Source organism: Dryobates pubescens, chromosome 23 (assembly GCF_014839835.1).
Source record: "Dryobates pubescens isolate bDryPub1 chromosome 23, bDryPub1.pri, whole genome shotgun sequence".
Lineage (NCBI taxonomy): Eukaryota > Metazoa > Chordata > Aves > Piciformes > Picidae > Dryobates > Dryobates pubescens.
This window is the reverse complement of record NC_071634.1, coordinates 8594191-8614882: the sequence shown is the minus strand read 5'-3', so window position 1 is coordinate 8614882 and position 20692 is coordinate 8594191. Positions and strand designations below refer to the sequence as shown.

The window sequence follows — 20692 nt, the reverse complement described above, 5'->3', positions numbered from 1 at the left end:
GCACTCTGTACTGCCAGCTTTATAACTGGTTGGTTGGGTTTCTAAGTTCAGGAGCAACTTCTCCAGAGCTGCAGCCAATCTGGCATCCAGATTTGAAGACTCCTTTCCATCAGTCAGTGTACTACAATGTAAGGCTGAACTGAGGGAAAATGAACTGTGCTGAAACAAGGCCTGTGAGGAGCACCTGAGGGAACTGAGGTCCTTCAGCCTGGAGAAAAGGAGGCTGAGGGGAGACCTCATTGCTCTCTACATCTTCCTGGAAGGACACAAATGGATGCTACCTGCTGCTAGGCAAGAGGAAATGTATCAGGCATCAAGGGTCTACACTGCAGAAGAGACAAACTCTTCCAAACTCATTTTTTTCTCCATGAGAAGCATCATGTATTTTAATGCTTCATGTGGTTAAAATGCCCAACACAGCCTGACAATTTCTGTTCTGCAGGGGCCATGTCCCAGCTTGGATGCACACAGCTTGCCCCAGCACAAGCACCCAGCAGCAGTGCCAGCATCTCCTTGCTCCCTTCCCCAGAACCTCCTTGCATTTTAAGTTGGACATTAGAAGAATCTTCTTCCCTGGAAGGGTTTCCAAAGACTGGGACAGGCTGCCCAGGAAGGTGGTTGAATCCCCATCCCTGAAGGTGTTGAAAAGATGTGTAGATGCACTGCTGAGTTTCATGGTAGGGTTGGGTTAATGGTTGGACTAAATGATTCAATGGAACTGAGAAGTAAGACTTAAATAAGGCAGTTGTGAAGGGTTTTGTTCAGCTGGTGTTACTTCCACAGGTTCATGCCTCCTAGAACACAGTCCTGATCTTTCAGCAGGAATATTTCCATGCTATCCATTTTTTTTACTACTGTTTGTATTTTGGTTTGTAATTTCTCAGTATGGCTCAGTGAACACGAAGCAGGCAGGAAAACCAAAGCTTCCAGCCTTGGCCTCTGCTGGGTTTCTAATTCTGTTTTAAAGCATGAATTAATTTGTTTCACTTGGTTTTGCAAGTTTCCCTAAGCTCTCAGTAAGCCAGCAGAATCCACCAGTGCTACTTGCAGAAGGGCTGCAGTCCTTATTCCCCCCTATCCTCAGATCCTCTTCCTTGGCACTGCATAATCCCCTGTCACGTCAGCAGAGACTCTGTGCTTAGAGGTGAGCAACACTTCAGCTGGATCAGCTGCCAAGTGTCTGCCACCAGCCTTCTCTTTTCCACTGAACAACCCCAACTCTCTCACCCTGGCCTCATAGCAGAGGTGCTCCAGCCTTCAGGTCATCTTTGTGGCCTCCTCTGGCCCCGTCTCCAACAGCTCCTTGTCCTTTTTGTGATGAAGACTCCAGAGCTGGCCCCAGCACTGCAGGTGGAGTCTCAGCAGAGCAGAGGGTCAGAATCCCCTCCCTGCCCCTGCTGCACACACTGCTGGGCATCAGCCCAGGACAGGGTTGGTTTCTGGGCTGTGAACTCACAGTACCAGCTCATGAAGAGCTTCTCATCACCCAGTACCCCAAAGTCCTTCTCAGCACTGCTCTCTGCTCAGCCTGGGTTTGTGTTTGGACTGCCTTAAACCACCTCACAAATGTGAGATATCAGCACTAACATCTGATTGTCAATCACATATTTCACCCTGCAGGGTTTTTTCTGTTTCAAATGAAACCAACAAAAGCCAACAGGACTGGCACAAATCCAATCTGTCCTGGATGTGTTTGCCCTCTCTTTTCCCAGTTGGAGTGAAAAGCAGAGAAAGTGACCATGGCAACAAGTACAGCATATGGATGGGAACTTGAGAACCAAGCACAGCTGTTGTCCACATGACAAAACAGAAGAATCCTCTGCTGTTCCAACTACATAATTACAAATTTGTCTTCAGTCACAGGGCAGAAGAATAAAATGTTTTGGAGTCATACCCAAAATGTCTACTGGCCACATTAGGAGGAGGAGGAGGGAAGAAACACCTAGTCAGGTTGGAACTAGCTGGTCCTTAAGGTCCTTTGCAACTCAAACCATTCTATGATTTGAATTCTAGGAAGAGAAGACAAGAAGAAGAACCAACTCAGTTCCAAGAGAACAGAGCCATTGCCAGGGACAGCCCAAAGAAACGGGTCCCTTGTCAGTACCTGTCTCCGCTCTCGACGGGACAAAGTGGTGCCGTGCAGTATCCTCCAGAGCATCCTGGCAGCTATCTTTGTGTCAATCCACAGCAACCTAAAGCCATGGTAATAGTGCTTCAGTTCATCCACAATCCTCTGCCCGAGGGACTTCTTTACAACTTCCACTTCTGTTGGGCTATATACAGGACCACCTTCTTCCAGCTTCTTGTTCTTGTCCTTTAAGGACTTCAGGGACTTCTCGACTATGGAGTCGTCTTGAAGGGGCCGTGACGAGTGCCACCATCTAACTGGAAGGTACTGGGGACCTAAAACACCCATGCTTGCTAGTGGTGTCCATGAGGCAGAAGGGCTGATGAGAGTAAAGTGGATTTGTTGAGATCCTTTAGTCCAACAACAGGAGCGAGTTTTTCTGGAGTAGGTGTAAAGAGGAGGGATGCTAGTGCAGTATTTGAAGTGTACAGCCCTTTGAAAGAAAAGGAAAACACCCCAGAATTAGCACCAGATCACAGAGATTTGCACAGCTACAGAAGCTTCTGCCATTTATAAAATGCATCATTTGAGAAGGTCTCTACCACATGGTGAAGAAAACAGCCCCAAACCTGTGGCCCCCCAGGTCGGTGTCTGTACCCGAAAAGAGTTCTTGGCTTTACTTCAGGACAGAAGAGGAACCTGCAGGGAATTTTCCATGAAACAACTGTATCAAGAAGCCTCTCCTAATTAATTATACAGTCACTGAGAACTAAGGTAACTAAGGGTGATCAGAGGGCTGGAGCACCTCTCCTATGAGGACTGAAAGAGTTCGGGCTGTTCAGTCTGGAGAAAAGAAGGCTCCGAGGTGACCTAATTGTGGCCTTCCAGTACCTGAAGTGGGCTACAAGAAGGCTGGGGAGGGACTTCTCAGGATCTCAGGTAGTGACAGGACTAGGGGGAATGGAATGAAGCTGGAGGTGGGGAGATTCAGGCTGGACGTGAGGAGGAAGTTCTTCACCATGAGAGTGGTGAAGCCCTGGAATGGGTTGTCCAGGGAGGTGGTTGAGGCCCTGTCCCTGGAGGTGTTTAAGACCAGGCTGGATGAGGCTCTGGCCAGCCTGATCTAGTGTGTAGGGGGGTTGGAACTAGATGATCCTTGTGGTCCCTTCCAACCCTGACTGATACTGTGATACTATAAAAAGGAGTTAGTTTGCTTTGAATTCAAGGGTTGTGTCTAGAGAGACATCCTGATGTTAGAAAGGAAACCCAGGAACCTGAAGAACAGTCACTGCTTCCTGAGCAGTTAGCACCATAAATAAACCCAGAGAATACAAATTCCAACATCCCTAGGAAAGGAGGTAGGAAATTCACATCCACAAGTATGCCTGTGAGCCGTGGCAGGAGCAGAGCACAGATTCTGCCAACACCCAGCAACTTGGGCTCCACAAAGGCACACCGTGGCTGGATTTGCTCTCAGAAGAGGACATCATCCCTTGGGAAAGCTCCACCCAAGGCTGTAATACAAACTACTGTGCTTTACTGAAGATACAACTCAGATGACCTGCTTTCACATGTCAACTAAGTCAATTACTCCCATGTCAACTATGTTTAACTATGTCAACTATTCCCATGTCAATTATGTTAACTATTCCCACCTCAACTGTGTTTAACTGTTAACTACTCCCACACTAACTATGTTTTCCCAGCTAGCTGTGATTGGATGATTACTCCATGGAACTCCAGAGAGAAAGCATGCAAGAAGCCCACAACACCCCATGCTGTCACCTGGAATCCCTCAAGGACAAGCTCAATACTCTACGGCTTCCAGACCATGAGACAGAAAGGGAGGAAGTGGGTGAGCAAAGGAAGGTTTCTCTTCTCCCATGCACAACCAAGCAGGTGAAGAGAAACTGCTCAGACTCCCTTTAATCTGTCAGTAACACGAGCTGGAGCTGATGCATTCACACTTTGGAAGATTTAAACCCCAATTCTCTGAGATCACACCAGCTGATGGGTTTGGATGGCTTGGAGTGTGGAAAGAAGCTCCAGTGTACTCACATGTTGTTTGCCAGCCTCAGGGATGTACAGCTCAGGCACGCCCGGTCTCCCAGGTTCCCTAGAAGAAGACCAATAACAACCATGAATGTTGGAAGTCACAGAGCCATTCTCTCTCTATCACCTGATATGAGGGAGAAGGGACCAACCCTCATCTAACTCTAACCCCTTTCAGGGAGTTGTAGAGAGCAGTGAGGTGTCCCCTCAGCCTCCTTTTCTCCACTGAACACCCCCAGTTGCCTCAGGTGCTCCTCACCACCCTGTTCTCCAGGTCCTTCACCAGCTTTGCTGCCCTTCTCTGGATATGCTCCAGCACCTCAATTTGTAGGACAAAAAAAGACAAAACAGGTAGGAAGCAATTCTGTAACATGTCTGCCATCTCCAGGAGCATCCAGGCCAACCATCCATTCCTACCATGGAACTCTGGACATGTGAGGCTTTGCTTGCACTTCTCCAACTGCCTGAAGACAGCTTTCCAAGTCCCTCAGACAAGCAGCTCTGTTACAGAGAAACATCACTGAACAGTAGACACAGATTTTGAGACTCCATGACAAGATGGTATTAGATGAGCCAAATGCTGCCCTGCCAAGTGTCTAGGAAGAAACTTCTGCTGGTTTAAGCAGGGCAACAATCAAAACATTGAGCAGGAACCTAACATGCTTTCCTAGAGAGGTGGAACTACACCACCTCTTCAATACTCTGCTGTTTTGTGTAGCATCTGGTAAAAATAGCTCTGGCTCTCTCTGCAATGATGCAAATTGTCTTGAAGGGCAAGAGCCTGATCCAAAGGATGGGAAAGGTTCAGCTTTCCAGCAAATGCTCTGTTCCTCAAAGTGAATTCCACTTGGAACACCACCTCAGAATCAGCCCTAATAACCAAGTCCACAAGGAGGACTGACACCTATATGCCAGCATCCTCTGTCCTATGCAGACAAGCAGAAGTCATTCTGGTAGCAAGATGAGGAGGCCATGAAATGATGGTCAGTTCACATGCTTCAATAAAGACCCATGCTTGAAAGAGCTTTAAGATTCACAGATTGCACTGGGTTGGAAGGAACCCTCAAAGGTCATCTTGTCCAGCCCCCCTCCAGTCAGCAGGGACACCTCCAACTAGAATAGGCTGCCCAGGGCCACATCGAGTCTGATCTTGAATGTATCCAGGGATGGGGCCTCAACCACATCCCTGGACAGCCCTTCCCACTATCCAACATCACAAAAGACCCACCAGCTCCATAAAGTGCTACCAAGTGGCTGTGTGCAGCTTACAGTCACTGAAAATCACCTCCCTAAAGCACTTAACCCCACTCCTGTATCAATACCCAGCTGCAGTAACCCAACAGCCAGCCAGTATCAGAGCAAAAAGGCTTTGGACAGAACAAAGGAAGAGCACATGAGAAAGCTCTGAAACTCCTTGACTGGTTTTGGCCAATCTTTTCAGAATTCACTGTAACCAAAAGAAAAAGGGAAGGCTGGAATGAGGAGGCATGCTGAGGTCTGTTCCTCCCATCTGCAGCCTGCTATTTCTGGTCTCTGCTAAAAGGCAGCAGGATAGATCCTGGCATCACAGAATAGTTTGGGTTGGAAGGGACCTTCAAGATCATCTAGTTCCAACCCCCCCCTGCCATGGGCAGGGACACCTCCTGCTAGACCAGGTTACTCAAGGTGAACCTGAATCCAAAGTGGACATATCCAAAGTGGACCTGAACACCTCCAGGGAGGGGGCATCCACAACCTCCCTGGGCAACCTGTTCCAGTGTCTCACCACCCTCAGTGGTAAGAATTTCTTCCTCATCTCCAGTCTAAATCTGCCCTCTTCCAACTCACAGCCATTCCCCCTCATCCTGCCACTATGAGACCTTGTAAAAAGCCCCTCCCCAGCTTTCTTGCAGCCCAAAGCCATCCTCCCTTGTCCTATCACTTCAAGGCCTTGTAAAAAGTCCCTCTCCAGCTTTCCTGTGGGTCCCCTTAAGGTATTGGAAGCCACTCCAAGGTCTCCCTGTCCAGAGGTCATTTTAGGACAGACATTTTTAAGAGTTAGTGGTCATCTTTTCCATCACTGAAGCCAAGATACAGCCTATGAGAGAACCTGAAGCAGACAACTGTATCTAGGAAAGCACAGCACACAAAGCTGATCACCAAAACCCTTCCCCAACAAACCAGCCTAAGCATTAGAGCAAAAGGGATCCCTCCAAAACCAGGAGGGGCCATCAGAAGGTATGGAAAGTGGGAGGAGAAGAGGAGGAAAGGGTAAGTTATCAAAGCCAGCTAATAATATCCAAGGGCTGTGCCATGCTGAATAGTCTTTCATGTCATCACAGCAACAGAGATGACATGGAAAAGGATTTACCCACCTCAAGTCACATCAAACTCTAACAGGTACCCACTGCCCCTGCAAGAAGAGCCAGGGAGAAAACTGTTCCTTTCTGCATCAAAAATCAACCCGTGAATGCAATCTGTAAATACTCCTCCAGGAAGATCAGCAGCTGAACTCCTGGACCCAGGAGGCCAGCATCTCAGAAGGATGTCCCTGACTGGAAGGAACAGCAGAACAAAGCAGAGAAGCACTGGGTCACAGAGCTCTCACCCAAGTGTCAGGAAGCACGCAAAACCTTTGTGCCAAAAATGAGACTTCTATTAGTAGGGGACATAAGCCACAATGGCCAGGTGTCCCCAGAACAAAGAGGGATGGATGACCTGGAATTTCTCAGCTGAAGCTCCCTAACAGCAAGACACTTCACTGATCTTTGGTTTTTTTCCTACCAGGCTGATGAATGCCAAGGAAGGGGCCAAAGAACAACATTCCAAGGTTAACAGAAGAAAGCAGGCCAACCCAAACACTTCAACAGATGACCTTTGAGGGTCCCTCCCAGCCCAATGCAATCTGTGAATCTGTAACCCTTCATTTCAGCTTTGCCAGTTCTGACAAGAACCCTTTATGTCCTGGCCTGGATCAGGAATAGTGTGGCCAGCATGATCAGAGAAGGGACTGTACCCTTGTACTCAGCACTGGTGAGGCAACACCTTGAGGATTGGGATCAGTTTTAGGCTCCTCACTCCAAGAAGGGCATTGAAGTGCTGGAGTGGATCTAGAGAAGGGCAGCAAAGCTGGTGAAGGGTCTGGAGAACAAGGCTGGAGTGGATCTAGAGAAGGGCAGCAAAGCTGGTGAAGGGTCTGGAGAACAAGGCTGGAGTGGATCTAGAGAAGGGCAGCAAAGCTGGTGAAGGGTCTGGAGAACAAGGCTGGAGTGGATCTAGAGAAGGGCAGCAAAGCTGGTGAAGGGACTGGAGAACAAGGCTGGTGAGGAGCAGATGAGGGAACTGTGGGTGTTGAGTGTGGAGAAAAGGAGGCTGCAGGGAGACCTTGTTGCTCTCTACAACTCCCTGAAAGGAGGCTGAAGCCAGGTGAGGGTTGGTCTCTTCTCCCCAGTAACAAGCACCAGAATGAAAGGAAACAGCCTCAAGTGGAACCAGGGTAGGTTTAGGTTGGACATTAGGAAGTTTCTTTACTGCAAGGGTCCTCAACCCCTGGAACAGGCTGCCCAGGAAGGTGGTTAAATCCCTATCCTTGGAAGCATTTAGAAGGTGTGTAGATGTGGTGGTGAGGGCCATGGTACAGCACCAGTCTTGGCAGCATTCAGCTGGACTTGACGATGTTAAAGGTCCTTTGCAGCCTAAATGATTCTGTGACCTTATGACTTGCAGTGTCTGTTCTAACCATGGAGCTAAGAGCAAGCAGCCCTGAAATAAAATGCATTTTCTTCAGGAAGGAGCAAAGTCCACATCCTACAGACATCCAGCAGTGTCTAAACAGAGTGGATGCAGCACAACACAGCACTGTTCAGTTAAGACATCAGCTTTATGATTCCTTGCTTGGAAAGTACCAGGAAACTGGTATAAAGTCATCCTGGAATGCTAGGGGTTGGAGATCATAGAATCCCATCCCTTTGCAAAGCAGAATGGAAAGGAAGTAAGGAGAAACTTTGGGTTCAAACTGAATGAAACACCAACCCCAAAGCTTTACACCCTTAGTAAGTTTGGAGGATTTAAACCAGAAAAAGCTACCATGAAATAGGTCTCTAGGTTCCCAAGTATAGGCTTGCAGTACTTAACAGTCTGATCTCCACAGGAAGAGCATTCAGGACTCTTAGAAGCACTCAGCTTTAAGTTAATCTCAGACTACTTACATGTCAAGCAAAGAAGATGAGCTAAGTAAAGCAAAACACTGCACCCAAAAACGTACACCACACAGCAATATGTTAATACATTCACACTCCAGTCCAAAGCACAGTGCAGCACAGAAAGCATCTGAGTCCATCACAGTATTTCACCAGCTCAGAGTTTTCACATGGCTTAGGATTTATAACATACAAACCTGTAGCACTCATCAGCATTTCTTATGTTAAGGCACAGGAAGAATGGAAGCTCCCAGCTAATTTGGAAGTACAAGGATGTGCTGCTTCCCTGCTGCAAATAAACTGCATAGAATCACTGAATGGGTTTGGTTGGGAAAGACCTCCAAGATCATCCAGTCCATCCATTCTCTTAACTACCAAGGCTGGTGCCAAACCATGGCCCACAGCACCGCATCTCTGCTTTGAAACACCTCCAGCAACGGGGATTCAACCACCTCCCTGGGCAGCCTGCTCTGGTCTTTGAGAACCCTTTCAGCAACAAACTTTCTTCCAATATCCAACCTAAACCTCCCTGGGGCAGCTGGAGGCCATTTTCTCTGGTCCTATCACTTCAATACTAGGGAGAAGAAACCACCCCCCACTTCAATCCAACCTCCTTTCAGGAAGTTGTAGAGAGCAATGAGGTCTTCCCTCAGCTTCCTTTTCTCCAGTCTGACCAAACCCTTAGGTGCTCCTCACAGGACTTGTTGCAGCACAGTTCATTTTCCCTCAGTTCAGCCTTACACTGTATGACACTGATTGATGGAAAGAGGTCTTAAAACTTGGGATGCCAGATTAGCTACAACTCTGCAGAAGTTGCTCCTGAATTAAAGAACCCAACCAACAAATTACAGAACTGGCAGTACATACCCCAGGGTCTTGTCCAGTTCACCATACAAGCTCAAACCAAACAAACAACTTTACAACAGCAGCTACAAGAAAATATCACCTGGAAGAAGCTGCCACACTTGAGGGATTAGTGGTAGCCGAGAAGACAGCTTGTTTATCAGAATGAAGGAGCATCCATGAGGCTGATCAGGGCTGCCAGAAGCTGAAAAGTGCACGCAGCCTGCTGTCACTGACAGCACTTCAGTGACAAGTCAGGGCTCAGTGTCAGAGCACTGCCTGCTAAGCTTTCCCTCATTCCTCACTAAACCCCTGCCACTCCATCTCTGGGACATAAAAAGCAACCAGAGGGCCCTGTGTACGTCACAAGTCATCAGCTGCTTCATGTCATTAAATTTCAATAACCAAAGGTATTTAAACTGTCAAATTAACCTGATTGCTAATGGGGACAGGATCACACACTGTGCTTCAGCTATGATTTTCACACTCATAGAATCCTAGAATGATTTGGGTTGGAAGGGACATTAAAGAGGAGCCATGGGCAGGGACACCTTACACTTGACCTGGATGCTCAAGGCCTCATCCAACCTGGCCTTGAACACCTTCAGGAAGGGAGCATCCACAACCTCCCTGGGCACCCTGCTCCCCAGCCTCACTGGAAAGAATTTCTTCCTCATCTCCAGTCTCAATCTCCCCTCCTCATGCTTCAATCCACTCGCTTCCATCCTGCCACTACAAGCCCTTGTAAGACGTCCCTTCCAGCCTTTCTTTTCCCGAGGAAAAAGGCAAGCTCACATTTCCTGCCCATTACAGAGCAAGAAAACAACCTCTTGAACTTTGCAGAAGGGTATGGAGAAGTGCCTGGTGACAACACAACTTCACAGCCGAGCTCCAGGCTGAACTGAGCGGTAGGAAGTGCAGCACATGGAAACTGCACATGGTTTCCACTCCCTCAGCCTCTGACATTTAGCTGTCGCACGTGTCCTAACTGCCGGTAGGGCAAATCACTCCCTCAAAACACGCTGCCCAGGAAGTAAAGGAACAGAGGCGCTGCCCAGGCCCGGCCGTAGCAGGCAGGGAGTGAGAGCCTCGCTGCGAGCCCACCACGGCTCCTGTCGGGAGAAGGGCCGTGCCCAGCCTCGGCTCGCTGAACCCGGCCGCGGAGGACAGAACAGCAGAGCCTCAGCCGGGCCTCCCCGCGGCCCTTCTCTCTCGCAACTACCTCTCCGCCCACACCGGGAGCCCCCCGACGTCGATGTCGTCGCCGTCGCCGCCTCCGCCCGCCCTCCTTTCCCCCTCCCCCGCTCAGGCCTCCAGCGCCGCCGGCAGCACAGGCCTCGCCGCCCAAGCGGCACCGCAACCGCACCACGCCCCACCCCAGAGCCGGGCCGGGCCGCGGCGTGGCTGCGCTTCCCTCCCCGCACACCCAAGCCGCCTGACGGCCCACGGGGATCCTCACCCAGCTGGGGCTGGCGGCGCAGCGCTCGAGGCAGGCGACAAGCCCGCCGGCCGCAGGTCTGTAGCAGCATGGACGCCATCTTAGCGCTGGCGCAGGGCTGGGCGGCGGCAGCGGGCTAACGGCGGCGGCAAGTTCCCGGCCTGCTCATGTCCCGCCGCCCGGGCCCGGCGCTGCGCTCCCCGCACGCCCAGGAGCTCCGAGCCGCGACCGCCGGGCTCATTTGCATGGCAACGCCCCTCCTCGGCGCAGAGCACGCCGGGAAGTGTAGTCCGCGCTGTCGCACGGTAAGCTATCCTCGGGCGCGTGGCGCGGGGCATGCTGGGGCTTGTAGTCCCAGAGGACGGGGAGCAACATCAGGAAGCGTGGAGGAGGTGGGGTGGGTTGGTCAGCGCGGTGCATGCCGGGATAGGTAGTCTTTTGTGCGGCGCGCCGGGCGCCTGAGCGTTTTTCTCGGCGGGTGGCAAGGAGCGGTGGGCGGGCAGGAGGCTAGCAAACGCGGCTACAGGAGGCTACGTGAACTGCCCCGGAGGCAGTGCGGGGGCTGCAGAGCCGAGGAGACCGCGGAAGCCGGCGTGCGGCTGAGCCGTGGCTTGCAGACAACGTGCCGGGAAGGTCACGCAGGGCGTGCGTGCTGAGGGGTCGGTGCCGAAGGGCAGGGCGAAGGCACTTCCCGGAGCGGCCCTCAGCGGGTCAGGGCGGTGCGGGCAGCGAGCGCAATACCGCAGCCCCAAGGGCAGTGTACCGACACGGGCCCGCGTGTGCCGCGGCGCTCCCTCGCGTTTGGGGCCAAACTCCGGCATTTCGTCTGCTGTTGAAGCGCTGCTTAGCAGCAGCTGTTTTTTTTCCAGCATGCATGTGTGTTGCTTGTGGATGTCTGGGTGAGGCGGATTGTGATTCCTTCTACCGTATTTTTGATGCAATAGATACAAACCCACGGTAAATACTATCTAGTGTGTTAAATAGTGTATACAGCAGTTGACAGATGTGCCTTGCTAGTGCTGGCAGCTAATCTGGCAGCAGGTAACGCATTCTCCTCCAGATGCCGGTCTGCTCCTGACCAGCGTTAGCATCTTTGAATAAACACTTTACTAGCCAGTTAATACAGCGTTAAATAGTACCATGAATTCTGATTAGTTTTCAGCTGTAGAGACAGACGCGGGCAATGACCAGAATCAAACTTTAGAAAGAAGAATTGAACCTGAGAATAGTGAAATATGAATAATGTATGGGTGTTAAATGCCTGCCTTGCCCTAAAAAGAGCCTCGGGGGGAAAGGTGCTGGGAGCTGTTTCTCAACAAGATGGCTGACACCCCTGTCTACAAGATGGCTGCCTCAAGGACAGGGCTCCAAAGTGACAAGGATGCCATGGCTTCGGACCTCTTCACGTTCCCAGCTCGGTTATAATGCCAGGCATTTGTTCACCCCCACACCAGTCACCCAGACACCCACCTAAGCCCCCTCTGCAGCCCGTGATGTGTAGCAGAAGCTTCGGGCTTGACCCAAAACGTGACTCAAACAGCATCTCTCAGCAGGGGAAAAAATAGAAGTGTCTGCGGTCATCCTTTCATGCTTGAAACCTGGCAAGATCAGGGAATCCATTAGTCATATTTTAAAGTTCTGTGTTTAAGGGAATTCCTCAGGGGTTCTCCAGTGTATGACAAAAATTAGATTCAATTTTATACTTGATACTTTTAACTGAAAGGAGCATGAAGATGGAAGATTCAGTGACTGAATCTCCAATCAAGACACCCTTTTCCCACATCTTTTTGACTGTGTGGTTTAAATTGAGTGGCTATTAAAAATAGAATGGGTAGCAATCTTGGTGTGTTTGTTGTCAGAGCTCCTCTGGACTTACTGTTAAAGCTCATTTTGCAACACCAGATCCACTGCAGGATTGCTAGCCAGCTGGGTTTGCTTCACGACTATTCCAATCTGGAGTTCACTTAAATGGTTAAAAATTACTTCAGTTGAGCAATTTAACAGCAGTGCTTTTATGTTAATGTGATTGTCTTAACAAAAAAAATAAACCACAATAAACAACACATCTTCCCCCTCTACCTATTTCTTTCACTAGACTGAGTCTGGAGCTTTCTCTTGTTATTTTTTTTCCCCCTCCTTCTCTCTCTGATAACAAAAAACCAAATGAAATGGGGCAACTAATGGCAGTTCCTCTGACAAAGCTGCTTAATTATGTAGAAACATTATATGAAGCCCATAGAAGAAGAAGAATATGCTCTGAAGTCATTAAACTATTGACAAGAGATTTCAGACAGCAAACAGATGATTACAGAGGTCTCAATACATTTATGCAGCCAAGTAAGCAGGCTTTCAATAGTTTCATTAAATTCATTAGCATTCAGGGTGGCAGACAATGCAGATCCAGGAGCCTTTTCAGAGCTGAAGCCGTTACTGTTTTTGTACAGTCTTTTGTTCCAGCTTTGTTTATACCTGGAAGTTCCACGGCTTGCTACTGTATAGGGGAAGGGATGAAAATACACTCTGAAGATTTCCTAAAGGGGTACCAAATGCCAACTGCTTTTGTGCATTTACCAAGCACTGTGAAATAAGGTGTAGGAAAAGACCAAGAATTAATAGTGTTGCAGTAGCTGTACCAGTTGTCCCCCCCACCAGCACCCCCCATGGAAATGCCCAGTGTCTGTAGAAGGCTCCAGGGAGACCTTAGAGCAGCCTTCCAGTACCTGAATGGCGCCTACAAGAAAGCTGGGGAGGGACTTTTGCAATGGCTTGTAGTGATGGGAAGAGAGGGAATGGATTGAAGCTTGAGGAGGGCAGATTTAGGCTGGAGATTAGGAAGAAATTCTTTCCAGTGAGGGTGGTGAGACACAGGAACAGGTTGCCCAGGGAGGTTGTGGATGACCCCTCCCTGGAGGTGTTCTAAGGCCAGGTTGGATGGGCGACCTGGTTTGGCAGGGGATGTTGGAACTGGATGATCTTGAAGGTCTTTTCCACCCCAAACCATTCTATGAATCATAGAATCACAGAATGGTTTGTGTTGGAAGGGACCTCCAAAGGTCATCTAGCCCAACCCCCCTGCAGTCAGCAGGGACATCCTCCACTACATCAGGCTGCTCAGAGTCTTGTCAAGCCTGACCTTGAATATCTCCAGGGATGGGGCCTCAACTACCTCCCTGGGCAACCTCTTCCAATGTTCCACCACCCTTATGGTACAGAACTTGTTCCTAACATCCAATCTAAATTTCCCCTTTTCCAATTTCAAACCATTGCCCCTTGTCCTGTCACTGCAGGCCCTCTGCAGCCACCTTGTAGCCCCCTTCAGGTACTGGAAGGCTGCTCTAAGGTCTCTCTGGAGCCTTCTCTTCTCCAGGCTGAACAACCCCAGCTCCCTCAGCCTGGCAGCAGAGGACAGTTGTTCCAGCCCCCTGCTCATTTCCAAATCTTGTGAAAGTGGTTGTGTAACCACACCAAATCCTGCCAGCACCACCACGTCCATTACACAAGCCTGGCCTCGGTGTCCTTTGACACCCAGATGGCAGCAAAGGCAGCAGGGACCAGGCAGATAAGATTCAGTGGGTGGAAGGGAAGGAGGTGCAACACTTGATGCTCTTGGCTGTAAGCATGAGGAGGTGGGAGCATAATGAGCACTGGATGAGAGGGCAGCCAAGTTTGCTGCTGCTCTGCTGCAGCATCATGCTTGTGCACACTGTGTGGCTCCGCGAGCTATGCAGTGGTCCAGGTCCCTATACAGTGTTTAAAAGGAGGATTATGCTTTTAGTCTGTGGAATCTGTTTCCATGGCAATCCCCAGGTTGTCTCCTTGAATAGGTTTAACACTGTGGGATTAACCTCATCTTTATTCACCGCTGCTCGGCGTCAATCTGAAGAAAGGCAGAGGGAAAACAGCAAGCTGCACTGGAGGCAGAAACCCAGCAGATTAGGGTAGCTCTTGGAAAAACACTCCCATTCATCAGCACAGGTTTTTATGACAGACTGCTGGGGATGCTGAAGCTTGTTGCTCTGTAGATGGTGGAGCCCAAAAGGTAAAAGTTCAAGTGGCTGCTGGATTACAGACTTGCTCTGTGTGTCCATCCAGGTCACAAGTTCGCCCCTGCCTGTACCGTGCCAAAACCAGGCAGCAGCGGCTGCGAACAATCTGCCTTGGGTGCCTTTTCAAACAGTGCCGTGAAAAGCGACTCAGAGAGTTCCTTGACAGTAAAATAACGTGCTGCAAACAGTCAGTTCAGAGCCAAGGCTAATTACCTGCAGCCATTCCAGCCCCAGAAGTGGTGGTTTCAAGGATTGCACAGGCTTGGCCCAAATTAGCAATACCGAGCAACGTGTTGGGCTGGCCTTAATTACAGCTGACAGGCAGGCGGAGGGGGAGAGCACGGCCGGGAGAGCACAGACAGACCACTGGGAAAAATCTTTTCGCACCCAGGAGGAAGCAGCTCGTGGTGCAAAGCAGACAGCTCCGGGCCGCAACCAGCAGATGGGGCTTATGCGAAAGGAACACGAGGACAGGATGCGGACTCCGGGCACAAAGCAGGGCCTTGGGGTGGCTGCGGGAGGGCGTGAGGAGAGAGGTAGAAGGTTCAGCATCAAGCAGAGCTGGCAGGGCAGGCAGAGTTCTGCTGTACATGGAGCAGAAGGGGAAGAATGTGGCTGCAATTCACAGATCCACAGAATGGGTTGGGTTGGAAGTGACCTACAAGGTCATCCAGTTCCAACATCCTTCCACCAGCACAGGTTGCTCAAAGCCTCATCCAGCCTGGCCTTGAACACCTCCAGGGCAGGGGCATCCACAACCTTCCAGGGCAACTTGTTCCACTGTCTCACCACCTTCACTGGAAAGAACTTCTTCCTGATCTCCAATCTAGTGAGTAAACTGATTTAGACCTTGAGAAGTATGGAGGATAGGAGGGAAAAGGACAAAAGGAGTTCCTAGTGTTACAAATGCAGCTGCTAGTGCCAGCTGGTATGAGAAGGTCTGAGATTTTGATAAAAGATAAGCTCTTATGCCTCCATGATTTTATTTTATGAATGACAGGCTTTAAAAATAGATATTTAGAGTCACTCTTTGCCTCAAGGGTTGTTTTTTTTTTTAGGCTCTAAGGTTTGCAAGTTCCTTTCTGCAGCAAGAAACACAGAAAGCTAACAATCATAGGCCATTATCTGCCTCTCAGAGTTAGGCCTTTAAGAAAACACCAAATGTGGTGTTACTGTCAACAAAAGCCCTAAATCCACCACCTCTGCTCTTAGAAACCCGTCATGAAGCAAGAGAAGAAGCATGCATGACCAGAGAAGCCATCCCCTGATCCTGCACTCCTTATTTATCTCCAAATTCCTGGTTGGAGTCAGCCACTGGTACAGGACTGCTGGAAAAATAGGAGGTCCCTGCAAACCAGAGACACCTTTCAGTTTAGGGCCATTAAAGAAACTGCTCAAGGTCAGCACATGACTTCAGGAGAATTTTAACCCTTGTATTCTAAAAAGAAGAAAAATGGGGCACTTCCAAGGGTGATCTTAGAGGCAGTAACATCACTGCCTTGGCAGTTTGCAAGGCTGAGGCTGCATGTGTTAAGTGCTGGTGTAGAGGGATTACAGCAGCACACGCAGGCAGCTGGATGAGTTGGTAGCAGGCAAAATGCTAGGTAGCCCGTTGTCCCCCAGGCAGATTTGGGCTTTGTCTGCCTCTAAAGAGGGAGGCAGGACTAAGCATTTCTTTCAAAAGAGCAAACAAAGATGCTGAAGATGGAGAGAGGTTGATTTGCTGAAGCCTGATGCTTCCAATTCCTGTGCAGAATTGACCCCTCTTGGGCCTCAGCCGTTGTCACCTCCTTCTTGCTGATTCTGCTGATGATCTTATCACTCCTGGCCCATGTTTTGCCCTGACAATCATCCTGAAGGACCCTCCCTGAGCACATCTTTCCAACCTGCAAATTCCTCTCACTGGTTTACCTTCCAGCTCTAAACTTTCTACCTTACATAATCCAGACCAAGCCTGTACCACAGATCTCACACTTCTGTATCCTGTTCTCCTTGACCTAACACTCATCTGCTGCACTGCCATACAGTGACCTCCCCATTCCAGCACGCAAGCCCACAGCCCCTCCTTTATTCGAGTCAAAGAGCTGCTTTTCTCAAGAGGCCTCCCCACAGAGATAATGAAAAGCAGATTAAGAGATTTAAACCAGGAGCTGGTTCCTTTGGAATGGTCACTGAGCTTTCCCTTTCTACAGCCACTCTTCTACTGTACTGTAAGTTTTCTAGAATCAGTGCTTGTCTGGATGTCTCTGCCTTGACCTCAGCAGGACCTAAGCTGTTGGGCCCCAGTCCTGCACATGCATATGCATGCAGTGTCCCATTGCTACCAGGGGCATTCACAGAGAGAGTGCTGCAGGAATGGGCACAGTTAGGTGTTTGCGAAATCAAAGCCTGGCAAATAACATCATTGAAGTGCTGGAAAGGGCTAAGAATGAAGATTCTTATCTTTCTTCCTGTGGCACAAGGAGTGGCAGCCTCCACTGCAAGTGAAACAGCAGCTCTGTTGGTTTGGAGTGATTTGTAGGCATGTGAGAATTTTGAGGGGAAATACCTGGTAAAATGTGGGGTGAAGGTATAAAAAAAAATACCAAAGAGCCATTAGCAAAAGCACATCCCAGCAGTGCTCTGCCAGTATCCTGCCTTTTTTCTTCCATGGCTGACTTTCAGGCATCAGAAACAGAAGAGGCTTTGTCTGGGCTCTCCCATGTAATCAGCAACCTCTCTCCTGCCTGTCTCAGGCCTCTCTCTTCATTCCATGACTATTGTAGCATCCCCCAGAGACAGCCTTGGGAGCCATTTACCCCCAAACATCCTGGTACCCTAAAGCAAAGAGCTATTTTCTCAGCAGCACAGTTCATGCTTCCATCCTGGTTACACAAGTGGCTAGCAAGCTACATGCCTAAGTAAAGGTGTGTAGCTGTTCCAGTCTTTCACCGCTCTCATTGTGCAGAACTTCCTCCTGGTGTCCAACCTGAATCTCCCCTGCTCCAGTTTCAAACCATTGTCCCTCATCCTCTCACCACAGGCCCTTCTAAACAGTCCCTCCCCAGACTTCCTGTAGGTCCCCTTCAGACATTGAAATGCAGCTCTAAGATATCCCTGGAGCCTCCTCCTCTCCATGCTGAACAACCCCAATTCTATCAGCCTGTCCCCATAGGGGAGGTACTCCAGCCCCTCTGATCATCTTCATGGCCTCCTCTGGACCCACTCCAACAGTGCATTGTCCTTCTTGGGCTGGGGGTTCTAGGGCTTGATGCAGTTCTCCAAGTGAGGTCTCAGCAGAACAGAGTCATCTGAAAGTGACTTCAGGAGGGAGCTTTGTGTAGAGACTGAGGCCTTAGCTGGGGGTTGCAAATACTTAGCAGCTCACAGAGTGAGGGTGACTCCCTGGGACTAATGTGAGCAACAGGTAGAAGTAACCCACCCAGACTGCCCATGCCCCAGGGTGACAAGCCTCAGGCTCATCCCAGCCCTTTTCTTTCTGAATTACTAATGCAGCAACTGAGAGAGGAAATACACCCAACAGATAGCAACAAAAAGACTCCTTTCCCCTTTGGCTCATCCAGCAGTGTTTCCCTGTGGTGCCAAGGGAACAACCTCCTCCCCTCTGCGAGGCCTCTCCTCCAAGGAGCAGCCCTTCAGCTCTCCCTGAGTGGGAAGCCTCTTTCAGTGTGCCAGCTGGGAACCAGTGCCCTGGGCTCCAGCCCAGCACCTGTGCCTGGCTTTCTTAGAGCACAGCCAGCTGCTCTGCCAGGTCTGTAAACGTTCTCTGTATCTATTTCCTCCCCTTTCTGTGTATTTGTTTTGGATGAGCAATGCAAATCTGTTGCTGGTATTTGGATTTTTGCAGATGCACTGTTTTACATTCACCTAACCCTACTGTATTCTAAGGATCACATCAGGCCACTGGCACATGGGAGTCAGCCATGGTTTCCCTAATCCTTAAACCCCAAATCCTATACTATTTCTGAGGGAATTGGAAGGTGAGCAGGATAGAACCACAGGCCGCTTTGGAAACTAGTGACATGGAGTGTGGGAGGAAGAGAGCAGTGCTGAGGAGAAGACTTGGGGGTGCTGGGTGATGAGAAGCTCACCATGAGCTGGCACTGCAAGCTCACAGCCCAGAAACCAACCCTGTCCTGGGCTGATGCCCAGCAGTGTGTGCAGCAGGGGCAGGGAGGGGATTCTGACCCTCTGCTCTGCTGAGACCCCACCTGCAGTGCTGGGGCCAGCTCTGGAGTCCTCATCACAAAAAGGACAAGGAGCTGTTGGAGACAGGGCCAGAGGGGGCCACAGAGATGATCAGAGAGCTGGAGCACCTGTGCTGTGAAGACAGGCTGAGAAAGTCAGGGCTGTTCAGCCTGGAGAAGAGAAGGTTGGTAGCAGACCTCAGAGCAGCCTTCCTGGATTTGAAAGGGGCTACAGGAGAGCTGGAGAAGGACTTTTGACAATGGCCCTGAGTGATAGGACGAGGGGTGATGGCTTCAAACTGAGAGAAGCCAAATTTACACTAGACAAGGGGGAGAAATTGTTTCCCATGAGGTTGGTGAGGCACTGGAACAGGTTGCCCAGAGAAGGTGTGGAGGCTGCAAGCCTGGTAGTATTCAAAGGCAGGCCGAATGAGGCCTTGAGCAACCTGGTCTAGTGGAAGATGTCCCTGCCCACAACAAGGAGGTTGGAACTAGATGATCTCGAAGGTCCCTTCCAACCCAGCCCATTGCTTGATTGAGTGAAGAAGTGTTTCTGATGGCTGGTGTTTGTCAGTGAACTTTTCTGGCATGACACATGGCAGCAGAGAGTAGGGCTGACCCCGGCGGGGGCTGAGAGGCAGGAGATAACTGCTTTGGCTCTGACGTAGTTCCCAGCACGTTAGAGAAGTCATTTCTGTCTGCCACACCAAACTATCAACTGCAAACTTCCTGTGTGGAAATAATTATGCATCTTTTCCGAGGCTGCTTTATGTTCTTCTTTATCCAGCAGTGCTCGGGCAGAGAGGCAAAGTCGGGGTTAAGAGGAGACCACTGCCACTGCTAATAGCTTGGCTCTGAAAAGCCTTCACATCGCTCCAAACTCCCAAGCAGGAGCCAGAGTGGGGCTTGCATTCTGCACTGCAACAGGAAGGGGACACAGAGAGGTCTGGAGAATGATGGAGGTGGGAGGAAAGTGGCTATAAAATGGTTGTTGTCACTGCTCATACTGTCACATGAACCCAGGCAGCTTCTCTGTGAGCAAGGCTTTACAAAGAACAGAAGGAAATTCATATCAACTCCTTGCCTCAAGACATTCAACCCCCTCAAACATAAATAAAGAGCTTCAAAAAGAAAACAGACAAATTGAAGGGAGCCAAGCTTATCAAGTCCTCTGACACATGCTCATCTAGATGCAGTGTCTGGTTTAGGAGAGAGGAAGTCCCTGAGCTACTGATTCTCAGAAGCAGGAATGCCACAAGTGGGTAAGGGTTGCTTTTCCGACACCCTGTCTCTAGTTCTGAGCGTGCCTTACTGCTTCCCTTCTTGGTTTCCCTGGAGGAAAGGACATGCCTGGGCCTGCTTTGAATTTTAAAAGCTTTCTCATTTCTGCACAGAGGTGAGAATAAAAGACCACAAATGACTACGCACGGGCAGCTAATGCAACCCGAAGGAAGCAAGTCCTAAATTGGAAACAACTTAGTGTCAGAGGTGGGCTGAAGGGTCACTGTTGCTGGGCATCAAGGCACTTGAGGCCTGCATGGCTCATCCCATGCTGGGAGAATGTGGCATTTCAGTTAGTCCTAGACAAGCATGACACTCTTTCTCCCAGCCTTACAGCTCCAGGTGTTGCTGTTACCAACAGAAGAACAAAGAGGTGGGCGGCAAAGAAAGCCAGCAGGATGCTGGGTTGCATCAAAGAGGGCATCACCAGCAGAGATAAAGAAGTCATTGTCCCACTCCACTCAGTGCTGGTCAGACCACACCTGGAGTACTTGGTGTACAGAAAAAAAAAAAAGATGTGGATAGGCTGTGAAGTGTCCAGAGAAGGGCCAGGAGAATGCTCAGACAATCCCTGCCACACCAGGAAAGGCTGAGAGCTG

General features: G+C 49.9%; 1 protein-coding gene across 1 annotated transcript in view; it reads right to left on the bottom strand.

Moving 5' to 3' along the window:
- LETM1 (leucine zipper and EF-hand containing transmembrane protein 1) overlaps positions 1 to 10867 on the bottom strand; it is a 31098-nt gene extending 20231 nt beyond the window's left edge. Inside the window, exons 1-3 of the mRNA XM_054172397.1 lie at positions 10601 to 10867; positions 4127 to 4184; positions 2105 to 2561 (exon numbers count right to left, since the gene is read on the bottom strand). Coding sequence (XP_054028372.1) covers positions 2105 to 2561; positions 4127 to 4184; positions 10601 to 10679 — 594 coding nt within the window. The 5' untranslated portion in view covers positions 10680 to 10867. The remainder of the gene's footprint in view (positions 1 to 2104; positions 2562 to 4126; positions 4185 to 10600) is intronic.
- Between the last annotated feature and the right edge of the window lie 9825 nt (positions 10868 to 20692).